The sequence below is a fragment of the Numida meleagris genome, chromosome 1 (assembly GCF_002078875.1).
Source record: "Numida meleagris isolate 19003 breed g44 Domestic line chromosome 1, NumMel1.0, whole genome shotgun sequence".
In the NCBI taxonomy this organism is placed as follows: domain Eukaryota; kingdom Metazoa; phylum Chordata; class Aves; order Galliformes; family Numididae; genus Numida; species Numida meleagris.
In genome coordinates, this window is record NC_034409.1 from 1,798,967 (window position 1) to 1,821,981 (window position 23,015).

General features: G+C 39.7%; 1 protein-coding gene across 5 annotated transcripts in view; it reads right to left on the reverse strand.

Annotated features, from left to right (window-relative positions):
• EXOC4 (exocyst complex component 4) overlaps window positions 1-23,015 on the reverse strand; it is a 397,026-nt gene that overhangs the window by 187,148 nt on the left and 186,863 nt on the right. For all 5 annotated transcript variants that reach the window (XM_021384283.1, XM_021384286.1, XM_021384285.1 and 2 more), the window contains one exon: window positions 20,403-20,499. In XM_021384283.1, coding sequence (XP_021239958.1) covers window positions 20,403-20,499 — 97 coding nt within the window. The remainder of the gene's footprint in view (window positions 1-20,402; window positions 20,500-23,015) is intronic.

Below are 23,015 nucleotides of genomic sequence, written 5' to 3' on the forward strand. Positions count from 1 at the left end.
GCATAAAATAATTAGAATAATTACTCTAATAATAAATTACCCTAATAACTCAAATAAATATCCTGTATTTTTAGATATTGTAATGCTTTGACTAGAGGAATCTAAGAGATTGCCATAAGGTCGCCATGAGAATTGTCAGATTTTCTTCATTTAAAATAGATTTTAAAAGCTTAATGCAGATCTTTTTTTACCCTTTCCTCTACTAGCTTCAGTCCACTCTCCACCACGGATACATAATTTCACTATGTTTAAATGTCCTAAGAAAAAATTAATTGGTCATGATAAAAATTAAGCGGTCATAAAAGAAGAGTCCCCAATGTGATCTTCAAAGAAGACCATAAGTTATGTCTAAATTAGACACACAGGTAAAATTTTTTTTAACAAGTATTGAAAACACTACGATTTAATAAAATTAATGGCAGATGTCCATGTCCTTCCATGATGTCTTTTGCACTAAACCTCTGATGAGCTTACAAATAGCAATTAATCACCCAACAAGTATCACATCTATATAAGTGCTATCAACTCATGATCCACAGAGATATATGCAAACAATACTACCCAGCCTCAACACAACATAAAAAATGCACACAATCTCACACAGGTGTAAGTGATATTAGATTCATTAAACTTCAAGCCTCCCCCGAATTCTCAGACCTTTTCAAAGCTCGTTTGCATATAATTAACATTTCAGTCTGTTATGTCCAACCCCTTGCAGCCTAGCTCATCAAAATGCTCTATTCCTCGCCCTTGAACTACTACAGGCATCAACTTGGTGTTGAGGCAACAAAGGAAGTGATGGGATGAGAAATGGAATGAATTAGTCTGAGGTAAAAGATAAATATCTGTTAACGTTTCAGAAGTTACCTTGGGATTTTACCCATGGTAACTCATTATCCTGGAAGTGGCACAGCCTGAGCTAAACCAAAGGTTTAGTCTCGTTTTTTAAGGCTTATCAATATCAGAATAGATCTTTGAATCTTTACCTAGGAGACATTATTTGCATGTCATCACATAATTATAAGACACACTTACTTCTTTGCTCTCTTTGGTGAATACTGAAATTATGGAAATTCTAGGATCAATGACAAAAATCAGCGGTTTTAAAAAACACCCAGAAAGCTGAAAGACTTCATGTAGATGGAAAACGGGAAGCAAGATAATTAGGTCATGTCCTTCCTGACATTTATTTTAGTAAGCAGAGAATCAGACGGTGTTCTTTCCCCTGTATGTAATTCAGAAGGTGAAAACACAGTCTTATTGTACTTAGCGCGGATGGAATTTAAGCGTGGAAATAGATATTTCCACCTATTTGACATTCAGTGCAAGAGCAAATTTCTCAACATATTTATTAATATAGTAACTGAAAATGTGGAGATGCTGTTATCAGTAGAGATGTGTTCTTGTACATGGGGTAAGGACAAGTGTCCAGCAAACAAGCTGATGAGCTCTTCTTAAGGCTCATACCTAGAGATGCATAGGTGGCAGCTTGTCCCTTTTCTCATTTAACCGGGGATAGGACGAGAGGTAATGGACTTATCTTGCACCATGGGAGGTTCAGGCGGGATATTAAGAAAATTTTCTTCTAAGAAAGAGTGGTAATGTACTGGAACAGGCTGCCCAGAGAGGTGGTACAGTCACTGTCCTTGGAGGTGTTCAAGAAATGTGGAGATGTGGCATTGCGGGACATGGTCAGTGGGCATGGTGGGGATGGGCTTTTCCAACCTTAATGATTTATGATACATGCTCTATTTGTGGTGCAGTTCAGTTTTGGACACTTATCTATGAGACAGGAGGAGAAAGAACAGAATGCAATGGCAAACTTAGTAAGAAAGTACAAGTTAGCTATCAACCCTCAATTAAAGCAGCGCTACAAAGTTTTAGTCACCCGCTTCCTTTGGGAGAACAAGGCTTGTTTTATGGATATTTAGATAAAATTGCCCTCTCCGAGAACCAAAACTGGTGCTTTGTCCATTCCTGTAAGAAGCAACACGTGCCAATGACCTTTTTCCTGCTGGAATTGAAAGGCAAGGCTCTGTGGCACTGAAAATTGATGATGTTTGAGGAACAAACTCCCTAAGCATCAATGCTCAGGTCTCATAAGCCATCTCCATCACCTAAGAATGTCTCAGGTGTTTCTTGAGGACTAGTGACACAGCCAAAAGGACCTGCTGCAATGTGTACATCATGGCATTGCTGTTTTAAGACTTTAGAGAAAGTTGGCCTGCCTCACACACCAGCAAAGCTCAGCACCACCCAGTAGTCCGTGATCATACCTTTAATTCATCTCGCTCTCTATTTCATAAAAACAGACAAGGCTACACTAGCAGTTAGACACTGCAGAAACTTGTATAATAAAGAGAATCTGATAGCATGTACATTTTGTTTCAAAGGTATAATAGTGTCCTATTTTTCTACAGAAATGGGAAAAAAAAAAGAAATAAATGGGACACTAACATAAGAAAAGAGAAGATATCTTTTTTTTTTGTCCTATATATTGCTGTGCTATTTCTTACACGCCAAATGGCTAAACAAAGGAATAAAAAAACAACAAAGCATGGCTTGAAGTACAGCGAGAGGAGCAGCGATTTTTCCAGCTGACCATCTCTGCTGGCACCACAGGGCAGCTGTGATAATGTAAAGGCCCGAGGACACTATCTGAACACATTCCTCCTTGTGTGCACTGGGTGCACTCTGGCATTAGTCAACCCCAACTCCTGCCCTAGGAGCATCCCTTAGAGCACGCAGGCTTCATCTATTTCCATAAACCAACATTTCCCATTAAAACCAAAGTGACACCGAAGTCACGTGCTCCCTGCCAACAACTGGTATGAAGGCCTTCTGGGCTAATAGTGATTTCGAGATGTTACACTTCAGAGACAGCCCTTGAGCTTGAAACTTCACTTTTTGCCTTCCAGACAAATCTCGACAGAGCTCAACAAAGGGAAAAACCACAATACCCTTCGCAATGATGAACATTAATGGCATGTGACACAGCTGGCCTCTCTGGGGTGGCTTGTCATTCAAGGTGGGAACTTCACCCTAACTTTGTAGTAACATGGATATCAAAAAACATCAACAGATAGACCGTAAAAAGCTCCTCCAGGCCAAGTTCAAGGTGATTTTCATGCTGTTGTTTTGCTTCTTCCTTTTCTCCCCCTCAATTACCTTACATCTAATGGCTAACACTAGTCACAATCAGAAAACCAGAAGCTGCAAGACAACAACTCTCACGTGCCCCCAGCTACTAAAACCAGCTGGTTCCTTGTTCCATGTACACCTACAGCTGCACTGGGGCTCACTCTTTTCTTTCTTTCCTTGAGGGTGTACCTGCTGGTTCTGTATCTTTCAAAAATTACTCTGCATTTCTTATTGTGCAACTATTTTTAAAGTTCCACATCAGTTCTAAAAAAAAAAAGACCAACAAAATGACAAGACACAGGAGATGGAAGAATTCAAACATATGCTTTAAATTTCACAAATGGCAAAGATTGCTACAGTGAAAGCTATCAAAAACCACCAAAAAGTGTAAAAAAAAAAAAAAAAGAAAAAAAGAAGGCTGTATATAATTAGGTATTTAATTAGAGCACCAACCCATTACTAATATATCCTTTAAAACTTAGGAATTCAAAGCATGTAAACGAAATCGAAGCCTTTCTATTTCTGTATAATTATACGCAAAAAAAATCATCTACAAGAATAACTCCCTATGAACCACAGGATCAACACCCTTGGGTAGCAGCAGCACTTTGTATCCGAGAACTGGGAGGAAAAAAAGCTTTTAAATGAGGCTCCCCAAACCCACCACTTAAAGGAACAGAAGAGGAATATATTTCACACATCCCCCAGTCAGACTTTGGCTTCAGGGGTTATGCTGGAGCAGCAAACATCCCAGTGGAGACTACAACATGGACCTTGAGCAGAAGAAACCAAAGAAGAAGGAAACCTTTGCCAGTAGCCGTGGTTCTAGATGGATTTTGCAACAATGGCAAATCAGGGAAAGAGAGAAAATTCATGTGCTGAAGAAGCCTGACCAAATTCTAATGCTCTTTGAGACAACAAGTGGTGAAGGATTCCTACCTGGACTGTACTGGTTGAGAGACCTCACAGCAAATCCTGTACTACAGCATATCAGCTTACTGACAGCCTACCTAATCAGTCTTCTCCTACCTAACAATCAAACCACCCTAATTGGCAATCAAAAGGTAGCCAATTAGAAGCTAAGGAATAAATCTGTGGGAAGGGCACTCACTGATAAACAGAGGCAAATAGCATCATTTACTACTGACCTCGTTTGTTTTGTGCAGAACCATGGAAACAGAGCAACTACAGCCTTTCCTTGGGCAATTTATTTAAAATGCTAACTCACTAAAATAACAGCATTTTGAGACTACTTGAAAAAAGCATAGAAAAAGCAATACTAAAAAACAAGGAACAAAAAGGTGTGATGCACTGAAGTTGCTGTATTAGACTTCAAGATGTGTCTGGACAATGCTTTAAACCATATTGTATAATTTTTTGGGTGATTCTGTGTGGAGCCAGGAGATGGGCTTGATGATCCTTATGAGCTCCTTCCAACTTGGGATATTCTGTGATTTGCTGCTTCCTAAATCAACAAGTTTCAGCGAAGCTCATCTCTCCATGTGCATAAAGTCACTGTCTCTGTTGAGATCAAGCTTCAAAATCGATCCTTGTGGACCAGAATAAAAACACTTACTGAGAGTCGCAAAGAATTCTGGCTGAGCATGGAACCGAACCTCAAACTCTTAAATTTAACCTTTTTTTTTTTTTTTTTTTTTTTCAGTAGCCAGGGAGGTGGTGGAGTCACTGTCCCTGGACATGGTTCAGTGGACACGGTGGGGATGGGCTGGCAGTTGGATGATCTTAGCGGTCTTTCCAGCCTTAATGGTTCTACGAATGGGTCAAATCTCAGCCGTATATGTAAAACATCTGCTTGTCCTACTTAAAGAAGAACCACAAAAAGAAAATCATTCTACTGAAATTCCACATGGGGAATTCCAGTCTGAAAGTCTACGAAGTGACAACCACTAATGGCTTTTGACAATTTGACTTTTTTCTGTGTTGGGCTGCTGGGACTTGCCACCAAACACAAGGAAGTCACAGAAAATGCCCGTTAGCGACACTGACATCGTTTTCTTGTGCCTGATGCTAATTCCATCCAGAGAGGTTTTTTGCCTTTAATCTCTGTAAGAATCTACTGTCAGCTCCAGTTATCCCAGCTTGATTTTGTATGAAAAAGAGAGGAAAATGCTATATTTTAAATTGCCCTTAAAATTTGGTAGGTCAACTGAACGTGGACACATCTCTAACAAGATCTGAGGTTCAAGAACTTATAAGAATCGTAAGAAAGATCTTATTGAATCATTTTTTTGGAAGCAGAAAAATGTCATTGTTGTCACACTATTAATCCATGAAACCATTAAGGGGAAACTTTGGGTCTTGATTTTCGAGGGTTTGCAACATGAATCCCATCATGAAAACACACAGGTACCACGCACTTCCCTGCAGAAAAAATGATGCTCACTTTTTTGTCAATTTAAATCTCTTAATCAAAGACCTAGGTTAAAATATATATATGCGTGGCATCATAATTCATTTTCTGTGCGCTGCTGTGTTACACAAATAAATGCACAAATAAATTACACAAATAAACATGAATAGGTGTGGAGTTTAACCTACTCGATAGGGATACTTCTATCTTACAGTATGCTCTGTAGTACTGAGAATGAATGTGAAAAGGTGACAGTTCACCAGTGTTAATTCTTACAAATCAGCAGTATTGCCATGAATTATAATTAATTTCTGCAGTGGTAATGGGACCGTAACATGTGGTTTCATCAAAATTCAACTTGGCTGATTAAACATCATCAGGAATTTGGGTGTTCTACATCAGAGTTATAGCAGTAGGTAAAGGTCATTGGGAGCCACACTTCTGTTCATTAGGCTCCAGACTTTTTCCCTCCCTCCTCCCCCTTTCTAGGCACACCATCGAACCAACAAAGCATACAAATGTGGTAGTTCAATCTCCCAGGTGTTATTTTTTTTTTTTTTCTCATCTGTTGATTCATTTGTGCACATACCTCAAGTGCAAATTGAAACCTCTGCCTTTTTAAAAGGTTTACACCATCTACCATTTAGCACAATCATTTCTCCTGCGGAATTCGGGGCAGCCCTACCAACAGAGTTTTTCTCTCCTGGCTGGTAATATAGCAAAGGCAAAATGAGCAGTAATCCCTTTGGGTTCAAACACAAAGAGGCTTCCTGGATAGTGCTTTATACACAACACACAATACTTTCCAGACTGGGTGTGTGTGCAGGGAACTCTGAAATAGCTTTTTTATTTATCAGCCCTCCAGGCATGTTGCTACTTCTGCCAACCTTTTGGGAAGGTTTAAGAGCACTGGAAGAATATATGAAATAAAGAAAAACATGCAACCATCATTTTGTTTACCTAACTGACTTGACTGACATTTTAAAATGATATTGTACTCTCAGAAACTATTGCCGTCAATTCAAAGAACTTAGCTACATTACTTCAAAGATCATGTTTTTAACATTGTAAAGCACTTGATGGTAGGCAATTACAACACATTATCAGAATAACTCAAATACTGCATATACTACATTACAAATGACAACCAGCAATTAATTCCATTATTGTCTTCCATCCAACTAACCAGAGAAAAACACTTAACTATTGGCCTGGGCGTACCTAAAACTGATAATAAGCACCCATTCTGCTTACGCTAACAATAGTTCTCCATCCTTGACAACTCCTATTTATTTTTTTTTAATATGGAAGAGATGCCAAACACTTTCTTCAGGGGGTTCTCGGGGGATGCACGTGACTGATCTCCCATCACAGAAGGAAAAATGTGCATTTCACACGTGTGAAGAGCCATTCAGCAGCACCCGTGCTCAGTTCTGGGGAAGCAGCAGAGGGGACATTGGGGAAAAAAGTCCCTGGGTGGAGGGTGGTGAATTGTTTTATCAGGGGATCAGATAGGTGACAATTTTGGCATCTTTTATACAGAAGAAAGATGGACCCCTATGAAAGGGCAGCAAAAAATACTCCCAGCTACTTAAAGTGTCATAAACAACTGGGAAGAATGCTGTCTGGGACAGAGACAGAACAGTAATTCAAGAAACAAGCAAAGGAGAGGGAGAGAAATACCAGCGTTAACAAAATACAGCAACCAGCAATCTAGAAATTCCTTGCAATTAATTAACTTTTATTACTTTCTGAACAACAATTTGCCTTCAGTTCCGATTACAGATTTGCCCAGTCTGACTTTCTGAGCAAATTGCATAGCCCATTTTCACTAACATCATTTGTGTGGTATGTATTGAGAGGGATGATGGTCACAATGAGGAATGACTTGCAGTGATAAACTGCACAGCCCTGTAAAACAAAATGAAGAACGGCTCCAGCCTGAAGACTTGTCTCCACCTTTTGTGAAGATGAAGGAAAAGAAGCAGATTTCATTTCCCTCCTGTAGTACAATAATAATTTAGACCAACTTTCCTACTGCACGTAGCAGTTTTGAGTTTCAGCACTGTGATCTATCCACTGCCTGGCCATCAATCAGACCATGACTGTCCATGGCCACCACTCATCTTCATCACAATGCAGCAGAATGGTGACTTCTTTCCCCTCTCGGGAGTCCAAAAATCTATCAGAAGAGAAGCAAACGAGACATTTCCCAATCTTTCTTCCTTCTTTTTGTATTTAGTCTTATTTCTGGAAGGCCTTAATCTTTCCTTTATATTCAGAACAATTATATTGATGTAACATCTTGTGTCCATTGAACTAGCTACCTGTCTCAACACGGGTATCCCAAAACCAAGTAATACTTTCTGAGGAATCTGTTCTTATTCAGCAGTGTTATTTGATCTTATGGAGTGTAAACATTTGGTTGCTTTCAACTCTGCAAACAGTCACTCTCTTACTGCAGAGAGAATGGATTTACTGGAAAAAGTCACCAAAAATGATTAAAGCTACAAGAATTCTCAGCCAGTACCTGATCATCATTACATTTTAGAGAATACACAGCACTGCTAGTACGTGCCTTCTCCAGAGTCTCTTTCTCCTACAATGAATCAGCCAAGGCTGCCAGAAGAAAATCTAAATCCAAAGAACTGCTTCCCTCTTCAGTGGCACTATCACATCATTGAGTGTCCCTGGTATCGCTATTTCATTAGTTCTAATTATTATTATAGAGATTGGTTCTTAAGTCACAATGAAGACTAAAAAAGAGTTGGCTTTAGCTTCCATTATTGTGTAAAACTTGTTTTAGTATTTCCACAGCAAAAAAAGCAAAACCAGAAACCCAAGAACCTGATGGAAACAGATGGAATGAAAGCGATAACCTTAAACGGTCCTATTGGGCTCATGTAATTTCCAAGTTGCTGATAACGTGAGCAGCATCTAAATTTAAAGGTTCATTTCAAAAATAAAATTAATGGTAATATCTCACTGGCTGGGTGTTCTCCAGAAACATAACTACTGACTTGCGTCCATATACTCAAATAAACATCCGTAACACTTAGACAAGCTGTGATTCATTGGAGTCTACCTCCACAGAAGCACAGCACCATACTCTTTTATTAGTGCCCTGTCCATGATTGCAGAATCACTTAAGTGGCCACAATATCCCACAAAATCAGCACAGAGCACCACAGTTAGTAGTCTGGCAGGGCTATTCATACACAGATGACAAACTGCTCAATGGACATATGGAATAAACATTATGTTCAATCTGCTGATGAGACAAGAGAAGCAGAAGTAATCAAGCAGTGGCAGATCCATGGTATGAGAGTACCTGCATGTCCCTCAGTGCACACCCACCCTTTTCCTAAACACCTCCAGGGATGGTGGCTCCACCACCTCCCTGGGCAGCCTGCTCCAATGCCTTACTGCTCTTTCCAACAAGAAGTTTTTCAGAATATCCAACCTAAACTTCTCCTGGAACAACTAGAAGCCATTTCCTCTTGTCCTAATAAAACATAAATAAAATAAATCCATTGAATGAACCTTAAGTTTGCAAATCAACCAAGAGCCCTGACATCTCATTAGTGGATAAATAACAGCATTTGCTTCCACATCACTATGCCAGTACGATGAACATCCTAGTTCTACAGATATAGAAGTCAGGTGAAATGGTTTGAAACACGGTCAAACAGGGACTACAAAATACAGGAAGAAATGGCTAAAATGCTGCTTTAATTATCTGTAAAGAATTGAAGCAGTAAAGAATGCAGCACAACCAAAGATAAGTCTGAACAAGGAATACGTGGAGGGGGTTACAGTGATGAGAAGAAAGCTGCTTGAAGCTTGCACAGGGCATTCATACCACCTAGTGCCAGATGTGGTCCTCAAATGGAAAAGCTGAGGAGATCATCCACATATGAACTGAGTGAAATCTTCTCAGAGAGGTGGTGGATGTCCCGTCCCTGGAGACATCCAAGGTCAGGCTGGATGTGGCTCTGAGCACCTGATAGAGCTTCAGGTGTCCCTGTTCAGTGCAGGGGAGTTAGACCAGATGATTTTAAAGGGTCCCTTCCAACTCAACCAATTCTATGACTCCGAATCTGCAAACTGCCTGCACAGTTACGCTCCAGGACAACTCCACCAGATGAATGGAGCTGCCACAAACTTGTCACACCCTCCAGAGCAAAATCCATTTGTAAAAATATAACCTGGAGAGACAAAGTTAGAACAAAATGGGATGTCTGGACCTTGATTAATAACAGCGGGAATTGATGACTTTCGGTTACATTCCACCTATTCCAAACCTGCACAGAATTTATGACTGTTTAACTCACTGCTTCAACCACAACGGTTTCACTCCTGGCAGTCACACAGCCAGAATTTCCACGCAATACACTTCATGCTGAGGTGTTAATGAACTGACGTCTATAAAAAGCTTGGAACTTATCAGATGAAAGGAGCTACAGAAGTGCTTCATAGTGGTGTTATACAATGTGCAATTACTGGTAATCTAGCCAGTATTCAAGATGCCTGGGACTCAAAATAACCAAAATAAAGGCCCATTTCTTTCCCGCAAATTTTTTTTTTATGACTGTTCTGCAGATTGATAAAAATTAGCAGAATTATAGATGTAATTCCAGAGGAACATTCAACCAAAAAGTTATTCTGTGTATGACTCAGTGTCTGAAAAACATTCTCTCCAATGGGTTGACTTCCCTGCAAGGCAATGACTTTCCTTCTGCTGCCTCAGGGCACATGGCACACTGTGATAAAACAGATGAAAACTAAGTACTCTGAACAACTTTTTTTTTTTTTTACTATCTTTGGAGATGTTCGAAATTCAACTCTGTGCTCAAGAAAACTGCTGTACTTTCTCCAAATTACACAGTTTTATGTTGGATAGGAGAATGGCAGTTCACTACCAACAGTTTTTCCCATGTCATATACGTAAAATAAATTTAAATAAAATAATAAATTTATAAACCTCTCCTTTCAGCTGTGTGTTCCTCTAATTGCTCTGCGGGGGAAATGGAGCCCCCAAAGTTCTGTTATCCTGGGTTCCATATCTTTGCTGCTAAAACCAAGTACAAAACGCAGCAATCACCATTTCAGTTTTCATCACAAAACGGTTCTGCTCTATTTCAGTCAAAGATTCATGAAGATTTATGAAAGTAAACACATGAACTCAACTAAATTTTTCAGGATCACAATATCATAAGTGGAATCTAAACCACAATAGGCTTTCATCCTTGCATTCCCTCTGCTACACCCAGGGAAAGCCCTCCTGAATGTCTTTCCTGAACAGCTTCCGTGAGTAGACTGCAAATGTAGAATTTGTCAAGTTTTATTTTTTTTTCCTCTTAGGAAACAAAAGGATTAGCTCCTATTTTTGCCAGCTATGCCACATTTTTGTGTTGTCTTGCAGACTTTTTTTTTCAGAGTAGAACATAGTCCATTTGAAATGAAAAGTAGAGTAAGTGTCAGCTCCTGTCAAGGTTCATTCCCCAGCACCAGGGGAGCTGCTAGAAAAGTCCTGCTTCCTGCATGGGGGACCCTCACCTTGTGCTTGAAGAGTTTCATAGATGTTCAAATTAAACAAATGGATCCAAAGTTCCCCTCCAACTTCGCTAAACGCTTTTCTGACCAGCAGGTTTTTAGGAACTACAGTACTCATGCTTCTGGTTGCGGGGAAGGGAAGAAAAGTAAAATAAACAGAATAAAAACGTTAACTTTAGTATAGGTGAGATCCATTTCAGTTGTATTTAACCTCTCATTTCATGGATATAACACCTACGAACTTCTGTGGAACACTGCATATAACACTTCAACATGTAAGCAGTTACAAAAAAAAATAGGATTCCTGGGCCATGCTTCTATGCTGCTAGCTGCTTCCCTTCACTCTCAGCTGCAATCTGAAAAGATGACCTTCTGGTAACAAAGGAAGGTTACTCCCCATCTCTAATCAAATTCTTGCACCTGTCCTGCTAACAAGGTGGCATTGGGTGATTATAATTTACAGCCAGCGTGAACTCACACAAGATTCAAGTTTCTTTTGAAAGCAAGCAATGCATTTTTACATGTCTCACCTTGCAGGTCCCCACTACAGCGATCTGCACCAATTCATTTGTCTGCCTGGGTGAAGCACCAGCAGCACATCAGTCAGCCACTGCTGGTACGTTTGTGTTGGAGAAGTGTGGATTAATGGGAAAAAAAAAAAACTTTTTTACTAGTTGCTAGCTAAGAGACAAAATTGTACATGGAAACAGAGCTTAAAAAAAGCCAAAGAGTTTCAGCTAAAAAAAAGACAAAGAATTTCAGGTATATTAGATTCTTTTAAGGGAAGATATACTTGTATTTTGTACACTCCGTAAGGAAAAATACACTGGAAAGCGTGCTAATAGCGTCGTCTTTCCAAGGTCTTGGCTGACAGGCAAGGAAATATTCTGACGTAGAGTTACTTGGCCCAGTGATGTGTTGTGAGAAATGGGACAGGAATCCCTGGACTACCTACCAGGACTGGCATTGGCCATGAACCACTAAACGCATTTTCACATATCTATCTCTTCCTTTTTTGGACTGCTCCAATGAATTGCAAGCAACAAGATCAGACCTTGGAAGAGCTTCTGGTGGTGGGCTGACCATGGCTGACACTGCTCAGGCCACGTCCACCCACTGTAGTGGAGGTTCCTCCATGGGCTGCTGTGGGGATATCAGCGCCAACATCGTCCCCCATGGGCAGCAAGGGGACAGCCTTCTTCACCACGGGCTCAGCTGGGTCCCAAGGTGCGGCCATTTTGGAGTTGTCTGGGAAAGGACTTGTCTAGCATAGGGCAGTCCTGGTCTCTCCTCACCGAGCCCACCTCTGCAGCCTCCCTAAAACCAACTCACATCATCATAACTCCTATTACCTACAAAAAATCATCATGCTCACAGAGGTGATTTCATGTTTCCAGTGGGTGCACAGAAGAAGCTACGTTTATAACTGTGACCATGGGACTTTTAACGTCAGCTGTTAGCAGGAACTCAAAAGGAAAGTTATCAATTATATTAATAGGAGCTAGAACAAAAGATGCACATCTAAGAACAACTAAGAAACAAAGAAAAAACTAAGAAACTGAGAAAGAGCTAAAACAGAAGCCAAACACTGTCAGTATCAGCTCTGACCTACATATTCACTTCGGGAATTTTGGACACTAGAGCTAAATAATAATAATGATAATGATAATAAAACCCATCAGCAGAGAGAAATTGTTATATGGTCATTAGCAATAACATAAATCAACTGCAGAAGGAGCAGGAGACACATTGCCTTCTGTGGTGGCACGTTACACCTCAGGAAGGATGGTCCAACTTCGTTAGTGATTCTCAGTCTTTTTGGCTCTTTCTGTAGCCTTGTTGCACAAGAAATGCAGCGTTGCTTTCGCTACTACCAGGCCAAATACCTTGTAAAATCTTGGTAGTAGATCTTGCATGGTCTTGTTTTGGGTTAAGCTTATTTCAACAGCAACAAAGCTAACAGTCAGATAAAGTAATGTCTAACTTGTTTGTAGCTTGAGCTTAGGTTTGTTTTTGTATAACTGCAGTTTTCCCCCAAATTTATATACTATGTGGCAAAGGTGTAACAAAAGTAAGTGATCGCTGCATAAAGAAAAAGTTGTGGACCCATAACAATGAAGTGCTGGAAACAGACTCTCCAACAGTTCAGAACAATAATAAGTTTCAAGAACGAGAAGGTTCTACCATGAACATTCATCTCTCAGTAGAGCTTAGGACAACTACAATTCACCTGAACAATGCATAGGAAAGGTCAGCTAACACCAAAGAAAGCTGCAGATACTGAAGAGTTTATGGAGATAATTTCTAATTAAATTATTTAGCAGAATCAGTAAGAATTGTATTGTCTGGTTTATACATCCAAATTTTTACAATTATTGATCTCACGGTAAGTGCAGTGGTAAAACAATAGTTACAGTAACAGTGCCGGTTTTGCCCATCTTACATTTTTGTGTAAGACTAGAATAAGATTGAAAAGTCAAAAATATCACTTTTCTAGTCCAACATCGAAGAGAAAGCCCCATAATTATTCTTAATATAGTATGAAATGAGCATTTTTTGTGAAATTCTTAACCGTCATCCACTCGTAATCTCTTTGGGAATGAACTGGAGGAGCAGATCTCACAAGGTTTGCTGGTATATCTCAAGATTGGCTGTCAAGTCATGACTCAGGTCTTGTCAAGCAGTATTCAAAAGGAATAAGTAAGTCATTGAAAACTCCTCTGACTACATCTCTGCTTACACTGCAATGAAAATAATGTATTCAGCAATACAGGGAACTTTAATCATAGTGCATGAAAACGAGCTAAAAGCTAGAACTAAACCTAAACAGTGCTTATAGTAAGAAACGAGCTAAAACAACTTTGTTGGCTTGATGAACATAATATGTGTTAGCAGTAATTATTTATCACAGAAATGAATGAACAGTGCTCTCAGCTATTCAGTGCAAGTTCTTACAAATGTCAAATTTCCACGCTGCTTCGGGTTATATTTCATCTGACGGAAAGGAGGAGCTGCAGAGATGTGAAATTTCTGACAGGCTGTTGATTTCCTGTATGGATGAAGCATGTTTGAAAACTCAAAACTTGACTGAGCTGCCGAAGCACATTCTCTGACAGACAATATAAAATCAATGCATCACATATTAAGAGGGGTTTTTTTTTGGCATGTCAGAGTTTTTGTTTGCGTGGGAGGTGGGGGGAGATTGCTTTATTTTCTGTCATCGAAAATGAACAGCCTTTACCTTAAGGTTTTTATAAACTGTCATCTTTAATCAGACACACACAGTAGGACTGTCAGTTCTCATAAGGCACTGGGGAAAGAAAAAAAAAGGCACAAAACGTGAAGCTGTTCCCCATCCTCTTCCTGTGCACGCGCTCTGTTTTTGAGATGGCCTCAGTCAGAACGAAACCTTTTCTTAGCAGTGTCACAACAACAAGCTTTGCTGAAATGTGTCTTTATAATTCAGCGACGCAGACTTTATGAGAGCTTGTCAAAGGGAAGAGAGTCAGGATTCGCCTGCAAGAAGCATTCATTCTTGCTGTTGACAGATATAAAGTACTAAATGTCAACAGCAAGGGACTCGTCAACTAAATGTCTGCTAAACACTCATTAGACCAGGGGGAGAAAAAACTGCAGTAGGTGGGTGTCAAATTGCTCCCTTAAGATTTTGTCGCTTGCAATTGAGGTCAATTGAAGTAAACAGTGAATGTATGGAAAGTTGCATCAAGCACCTGTCACACTCAAAGATGAGCATTAACGATACCAAAATAAAGATGGGAATGTTAAGCAGCATGGCGACTACTGGTACCATAATCATAGAATTGTAGAATCATAGAATTGCTCAGGTTGGAAAAGACCTTCAAGATCATCAAGCCCAACCAGAATGAGAAGCAGCAGTCAAGATCTACTGATCTGAAACCCATCTGCCTTGTTGCATCGCAGAGCCTTGTCTCCCTCACTCAGTAGGAGGACGCTGCCTCCCTTGCAGAAGCAAGATTCAGATGAGCTAAGCGATATTTTCCTCTCTCCTTGAAGATAAGGGGTATAGTCGACTCTAAGACTTAAGAAAAAATTGTGTTCATGACATCTGGACAGTTATATTTTGAAGAGGGCACTGGCATTAAAAGTTTGCAAAGAATGTGTACGTAACAGATTTCCACCTGACTGTCCCCTTCTCTGAACATTATTCATTTGGAAATACAGACTTTAATCAGTCAGTATTACAAGTTTCATCGTCTAGCTTGAGCCACTATTGATTTCTCTAAAATTGAGTACTCTGGGTTTGATTTCAAAACACTAAAAACATCAGCTCTCATTGTTTACCATTATCTGCACCCTAAGATTATTTTCCACCAACTTGAATAACAATATATTACTCTTAGGCTGATAAAATGCCACGCATTTTTCTTACCCTGGTGCTATTTAACATAGTCCCAACATACTTCAAGCAATGAACAAACTAATCCAATTCACATACTCCTTTTGCTTACAAAAGAAGACATTCTGCACAATATCAGATATTAATTTTATAGTACACCGCTAGGAGGTATTACAGCAGATTTTAAAACCAGATGAGCTGTTTATTACTATAGCTGTAAAAATGCGATAGTAATAAAAGGGATTGTCGATGACATACCTATGTTCTTAATTATATGCCCAGATTCATTTCAATTACAGGTATGCAGACAGGAACACTGCTCAACCACAGCAGTCTCTGATGTTCACAAAGACCAAAGAACTCAGATGGGAGCTGCATGGCAACTGATGGTGACTTTGCCACCCCCTCCCAACATTTTGGAAACAGAGAATTTACATTCTGCATATGGCACCATCTTGATATATCCTGAATTAAATAGAAGCTTGACTTGATTATTTCTAAAGTATGGAAAGCCAAAACATCACTACTAATACACATGTAGCTGTGTGTATGTATATATTCTGTACACTGAGCACCTCCCTCCCACGGACAGGTTATCAGTGGAGCCTGAAATGTGACCTTCCACATTTTCAAGTAGATTGCCACCAGTTGGAGAGGAGCATACAGGTATCAACAAGCAGCAAAAGAAAATTACTTTTCTCCATCATTACTCCCTACAGCATTTATTTTAATTATTAAAAGAGCAATCACTCTCTTTTCACCGTTACCACAAATGAAAGAGAACAAAAAATCCTAAAATGCCATCACTTGAAAAGCCACTGCTTTAAATCATGGGGAAATTAAAATGAGCAAACCCATGCTATTGTTAAATTAAACTGTCTGCCTGTTACTGCTCTATTTCCCCCTACCTCTAAGCAGTCCAAACCACCAGGAACTAACAAACTCTGCAGTGCCTTGGTGCACCCACACACCTGAGCATTAAGCATCTCAAACAACATCAGCAGAGTCCAATTGGTTGTTTTTCCCTTTTCTTCTTCTTCTTTTTTTCGTTTTGTTTTGGTCTGCAGATAAATCAACGCCTTGCTTATCACTTTCTTACTGTCCAGGCTTGGAAATGAAAGAATACTGCTGACATGGTGCAGTTGTTCCCACCTGGCAAATTTTGCAATGCCACGCTGCTCAGTTCAGCCCTTCTAGAGCACTTCTTCACAAGGCTACAGTTGCGCTCAGAAGAGACTGCTTCTTCCCTTCTTCCGAATCAATGAACACTTTGCTTTCTCTTCTGTCCTACAATCCTTTGAATTGCTGCTTGATCTTAATGAAGTGTGGCTGATATTAATAAACGGATCCCCTCGCGGCTTTAATACCCAACATCCAAACAATGTTCAACTGCGTGAGCATCAGCAGTGCTTTCGTGATTCAAAACGCCATCATCTCCTCCATCTCCAGCCCCTCCTGTCCCTCCCCCTTAAGCCTCAAGACTGCAGACATCTGTTCTTCAATTGTCTGGTAATAAACATACTCTATAAAGCATATGTAAAATGATTATTACCCTGAAGAGCCAAGTGCCTTTCAAATGCCAGCTGAAACAAATAAACAACAGAAAAAAACCCTCCACCAGACAAATGTTACAACAGACATCGCTCAGGCTGTTCCATATTCCACTACGTAAGGGCTTCAGCATTGGTCCCGTGCGCTTCCATCCTCCAACGGGAGACGTTCATCCGCACCAATAACGCCAGCGCTTCCACGATCCAAGCAGATGCTGGTTAGCAGCGAAGGATGAAGAAAGCAACTGTACTTCCTGGGTAACTTTTATACTTCGACACCTCCCGCAATATGTAATTAAGGAAAATCAGATGTGTGCTTCTCTTCAATTTATAAATGCAATTAGTTTTCATATGTAGTTAGTAAAATCTATTCCCAGGAATCATCCATGCTAAAATACCCACTTGTCTTGCAAAAACTCGCAATTCATCTATTATGTGTGTGGTGGTGTCATTAAATCCTGGTAATTAATCTGGGGCTTAGTGAGCCTCAATTGTCCTAGTGGAAATAAGGGACGTACAGCCCAACCTGCGTAACGTCTCATTTCCCAACTCTGGCTCACTGCTCTAAATGGATTCGAGGAAAGGCAGACTTTGAAACCCACTTGTGTGCATTTGCCCTTCGACTCTCCGTGGTTCCAAGAGTTTCTCTGAAAGAAGTTTTGTTATTGGAGACATGGGGCCAACATACAGCCCTTGAAATGCCTGCCGACTCCTGCATTCTTCAAAGAGGTCTGGAGCCAAGCTCAACTTCAGTTTGCAAACAAAAAAGGATCCAAGAAAGGCTATTATTACCAAAAAACTCTGTGACAGTGCAACTCTGATGCAATAGAAAACGACGCTTTTCCTATCAGTAGCACAAAAACGATGAATTCAAACGGATGAATGTGAATGCTCTGGTTAACACTCTCCATCCAAAATAACTGTGCTGTGCGGAATTATACTTTAAAGCCAGCACTTAAAGCAATGTTTGGGACTTAAAGCATCACACCATGTCTAGTTTCACAGTGATTCAGTTAGCTTAATAGTTTTAGACGCACTCAAGTTCCTAATAAAATCAGCTAGGCCGTAGAGTGTTAAAACTTCTCTGTCAACACACTTACGTGAACTTGACAGAAATAAAAAAAAAGACTTTGAAATAAAATATTGATCTTTCTGAATTCAAAACAGATTCATTTCATGCCTGTGACATCGACGAAAGCTGACTGAGACAAGCCATAAGAAGCCTCGAAAACAAATGGAAAATAAAACAAGTGAAAACTTCACACCTCTGCAGCAGTTACCTCCTGGAGACCTTGACATTCAATATGATAACATCTAGAAAAGGGTGACAAAGATCTAACCAACAAGCAGTGGATAGAAATAATTGCACATCTCAATACTTTAGCAAATCCCCCATACTCAGCATTTCCAAGTGACAAGCACCATCTTAGAGCCAGTTTTAACAGGAGCCAACGAGTAAGACAGTTTGCTGGTAGGACAGATCACTGCTTTGACTCCCATCAAGAAGAGAACTGCATGAAGGGAATTATCAAAGAAAGAAATCCAGTGCTGTGCCCATCCCAAATACGCTGCCAAAGTTGAAGATCATGAGTTAAAACTATGACCACAAAGATTCCTGTAAAAAATTTACTCTGCTGATGATTAAGGCAAGTAAAGCTTACATTTGTAAAGTTTCTACACTGTTCATCTGCACTCAAACTCACCCCATTCAACAGTGAGAAAAAGGTAAGCTGGGACATGGAGCGCTGTCTTTCACTTCATTCAGTTATTGATGCACTACTCAGGAAGTTAAGATGTTGCAGATGGTTGGTGAAAAAATATATATATATATTGCAGGCAGAAATCTTAATGTTGATGTAATTATTTTTACGAAGCAAATTAATTCTACTACACGTCTTGCGAGCTGGTATCGAAGGTGAAGTGTTTGTGAGAAGTGTTTTTTAAAGCACTCGTGTTTGACTTGTATGGCAAAAAAAACAACCAGAAAAAAAAAGAAGCAGGGAGGAAAACAGAAAGAAAGTATTTCACCACTTTCTAAATCAATGTGGAACAACTCATCAATGAAAAGAAGAGCATTCCCACCCCACTCTGTGCTTGAAAGAGGCTTGAAAATTCATTAAAAACAAAGAGACTGAAGTCTGTCCTAGTGGTTGTCTTGAATAGCTGATTGCGTCAACCACTCCTCCTTTTCTCACAACAAAATAGCTGAAAAATAAACATTATGTTCCAGTAAACTAATTTTTAGCACATTTCTTTCAATTTAAAAGAGATTGGTGTTGAAATAAAACGTGCTTGTGAAATTATGGTTATAGGCATCTTGCAATAGAGAGCATAAACATTTCCGTTTTTAAAGGAAAGATCTGAAACAGCCAACAAATTTTAATACGTCTTCTAAACAGGTGCTGTTCTAAAGATTATTCCAATATCTGGTGTCATGACATCAGAAATATACATCTGGAGGAATTAATGCACTTTCCCTCCACATTTTTAAGTCCCGAGATGTCTCAGCTGGTAAGTATTCAGCTATCGAGATGACAGTGAGGATACTGACTGATCAGATTCCAATTTCTTGTCTTTATTACTATTTTATTATTGCTTGGTTTTAGTGCTGGAGAAAAATGCTCTGTTGCTTAAGTGAATCATGATAGTGAGTAATACAAACAGCAAAGGAGGGAAATGCTCTCTGAAGGTGCTAGCACTGAATAGGAAAGGATGTGTGTGACGGTAAAGAAAAGCCACGCAAGGAAAAAGCAGAGGTGGAAGACTGACATTAACTGAGAAAAAATTAACATTATTTAATTCGGGCAAAAGTAAGAAAATGTTCTGTTAGATTGAGAAGTTAAAAAGAGCAAAATTAAAGCATCAGAGGTGAATGACTTTGTGAGAGGAGACTTATTACAGATTTGTTTAAAGTTCCAGTGCTCCTTGATAAGCTCTGAATTTCTAAGATCTTAGTAACTGGCACTACTCTTTAGATCACACATTAAATTTTCAGTCCATAGAGCTTTATCAAGGAATGAAATTACCTTGCAGTTCATGAAGTATCCTTCTCACTTTTTAAGTGTAATAGCAAGCAATAAACAATTTGTGACAGGCTGGAACTAAACTTTTCCCAGCTTGGGTCAATAATAAATGACACTGTTCAATGGAAAGGGGTCACCCAGGCAAGGAGATCCACCTGGAGCCCTACTTAATCTTGACAATGATGAAACAAGCATTGGCAACACGCTCAACTGGTGTTTACTTCTTACACATGTGCACAAAAAGCTTCTTAGCAAGCCACAAATACACACACATTGCTGGGTCGCATTATCTCAGAAGTCACGACGTGCCCATAAATAAAGTGGGTTAATTCTATTTATCCTAATTATTTTCATAGCAGAACTACGTAGAAAGCTTCACTTACCTGAGGAGCGGGTGAAAGATGATGGTAATGTTTCTGGCTCCCGGTTTGCAGACAAACTTGGATCCTCCGCCTTCGATTAAGTTATCATCTGGTCCTCCTGGAAAACAACACAGAAGTTGTTCAACAGAATCTGAACATCCCTTGATTTTTAGATAGCAACTGATAATTAGAGATTTAGCTTTGTCTGTAAGTGTCATTACACTTAACGCGACTCTCAAGAGTCCATTTGGGGCTCTTGAGAGTCCATTTCCTACACTGAGTTTTGTAATTTCCCAGCAGAAGTCTCCACTGCCCAAACGAAAGTTGCATACAAACAGGCTCTCAGCTATGGGAAAAATAAATGTGTTGAATTCAGCTCTCTTTTGGGAAGTAAAACAAGCTCAGAGAGTAATTTATACACATCAAGCTCAGGCTGTGGGGCTTCAAGTGGCATGAAGCACCCACCTTCATGTCACTGCAGCTGAAGCAAAGCCACTTTCACCAGCAGCTCCTAACAGCGAGATACATTAAACTGGGATATTGAAACAGGAAAAGGGGGGAAGACAAATACTTAGTATGCATCTCCTAGGATGCTTGCATTTCCTGAGAGCAACAACGACTCTCCTCACTCTTCCAGAAGAACACATTTTAAAAGAATAGGGCAGACGCCTCTCACATTAGCATTAAAAAATTATCTGATTCTGAAATTAGCAGAAATTCACCATATAATGCCCCCACGCTTCGGCCAAACTCCCTTGTCACAAAGCTCAGACAATCTTCTTGCCCATATCATCTGACAAATAACCCTATCAACTCTGTTTTTGCACTTGGGCAAAGTCGCTATCCCAAATGTCATCTAGCCATTTTTACATTGCATGTGAACTCTCCTTAATGATTGAATAATAATAAATACAGAACCTAATCACATTATTATGATAACTTTATAGGCAGGAAAATGACAAAGTACTTGAAATCATAACAACACCAACAGATTATTGAATTTTTTGACCCTGACATCCTTCTGCCTTAAAATGAGAAGAAGAATGTCTTCAAATTGGAAAGCGTGAGAGGAGGAGGAACAAAACCAACTACTAAGTGCCTCCAATCCTCTTTTCAAAGCGAAGTTTATGTGCTTTAGGCCATTACCTGCAAACAATCTGTAAAAAAATAATACAAACCAAAAACCAAACAACACAAAAAAACACCTTAATGAGTTGATTTAATTGGCTCTCCTGTTAGCAACTTTACAGCAAAGCTCAAGGACTGAGCCGGTCACTGACACTCATTCTTTCATACCCTAAAGTGGTCCCTCCAGGCCAGGATTGTTCTGTACTAGAAATCACAGTGCAGATGTAAACTCAAAGGTGTTGTTTCTGTGCCCTGGTAAGGGTGAAGACATTAAACTCTCTGTGGATTGGGCAAGGAAAACAGGAAACAAGACAAATAAACCGGCTGAGGTCAACAAGTGAAACAAAAGCAAAGAGAAGAAGCTTCCTCTTATTAACTACGTGACCATGGGAAGTTTACCTATACAGACATCAGCTAATGTATTTTGGATACTGTCCTATCTTGTCACAAGATCACTAATGTTTTTGGATTTGGGAGTTGGTTATGGAAGATTCATAGAAACATTAATGTTGGAAAGATCACTAAGATCATCCAGTCCAACCATCAACCCATCATCACCACACCCATTAAACCACGTCCCTCAGTGTGACATATGCCCTTTTCTTGAACACCTCCAGGACTGGTGACTCCACCACCTCCATGGGCAACCTATTCTAATACCTCACCACTCTTTCTGAGAAGAAATTATTCCTAACATCCAACCTATAATTCCCCATACAAACACTGCAGCTAGGACATGGTACTTCTTGATGCTCTCCATGTCAACATAAGGATTCACAAAGTACAAAGAAACAGCCGAGGATTGAGTTTATAAAACTTTACAGACTGCAATTAGAAAGAGAGCTCAAAAAAAAAAAAAAGTTCTTGAACTTGACATTCAAAAAAGTTCACTTCCACAACATAACAGTTTAATCACAGAAAAAGAGGCACAAATTCTAGGAATAGAAAATTACACATTTCCCCTATTAATGTCAGACCCTGCGATTCCAGGGGTGGGAAGGTCTGTGTCTAAGCTGACTTATTGAGGAATTCATCCAAGCATGAACTACTGAGGCAGGAAGCAAGAAATCCAGGCTCAAATTAAGGAAGGGGTGTTATTCTCATTACACCAAGTCACCCTGCACTAATCAATATTATTGACTGGGAACAACTCCATAGCAAGGAATAAAGCCATCTGTCTTATCTATTTGGCCACACTATATATGATTTGAGAAGAACAGAACACCAGCAGTGACAGAAAAATATGCTTTTTTACCTTCTCCACTCTTAGCTTTCAATTAATAATAATGAGTGTTCCGTATGTAGGTGCATGCCACAAGGAAAAGTGATTTTGTTTGTAGTATAACATTTTACATTGAAAAAATCAATGAGATGTAAGTCTTATTCTTAGTAGTACCCTGTAAATACCAACAACGCAGAACTGCAAGAGTTCTTGCTAACACCAGCAGCCTTACATCCCTCGATGCTGCTGCCATACCCCTGTACATGAGCACAGCCCCACTGGTG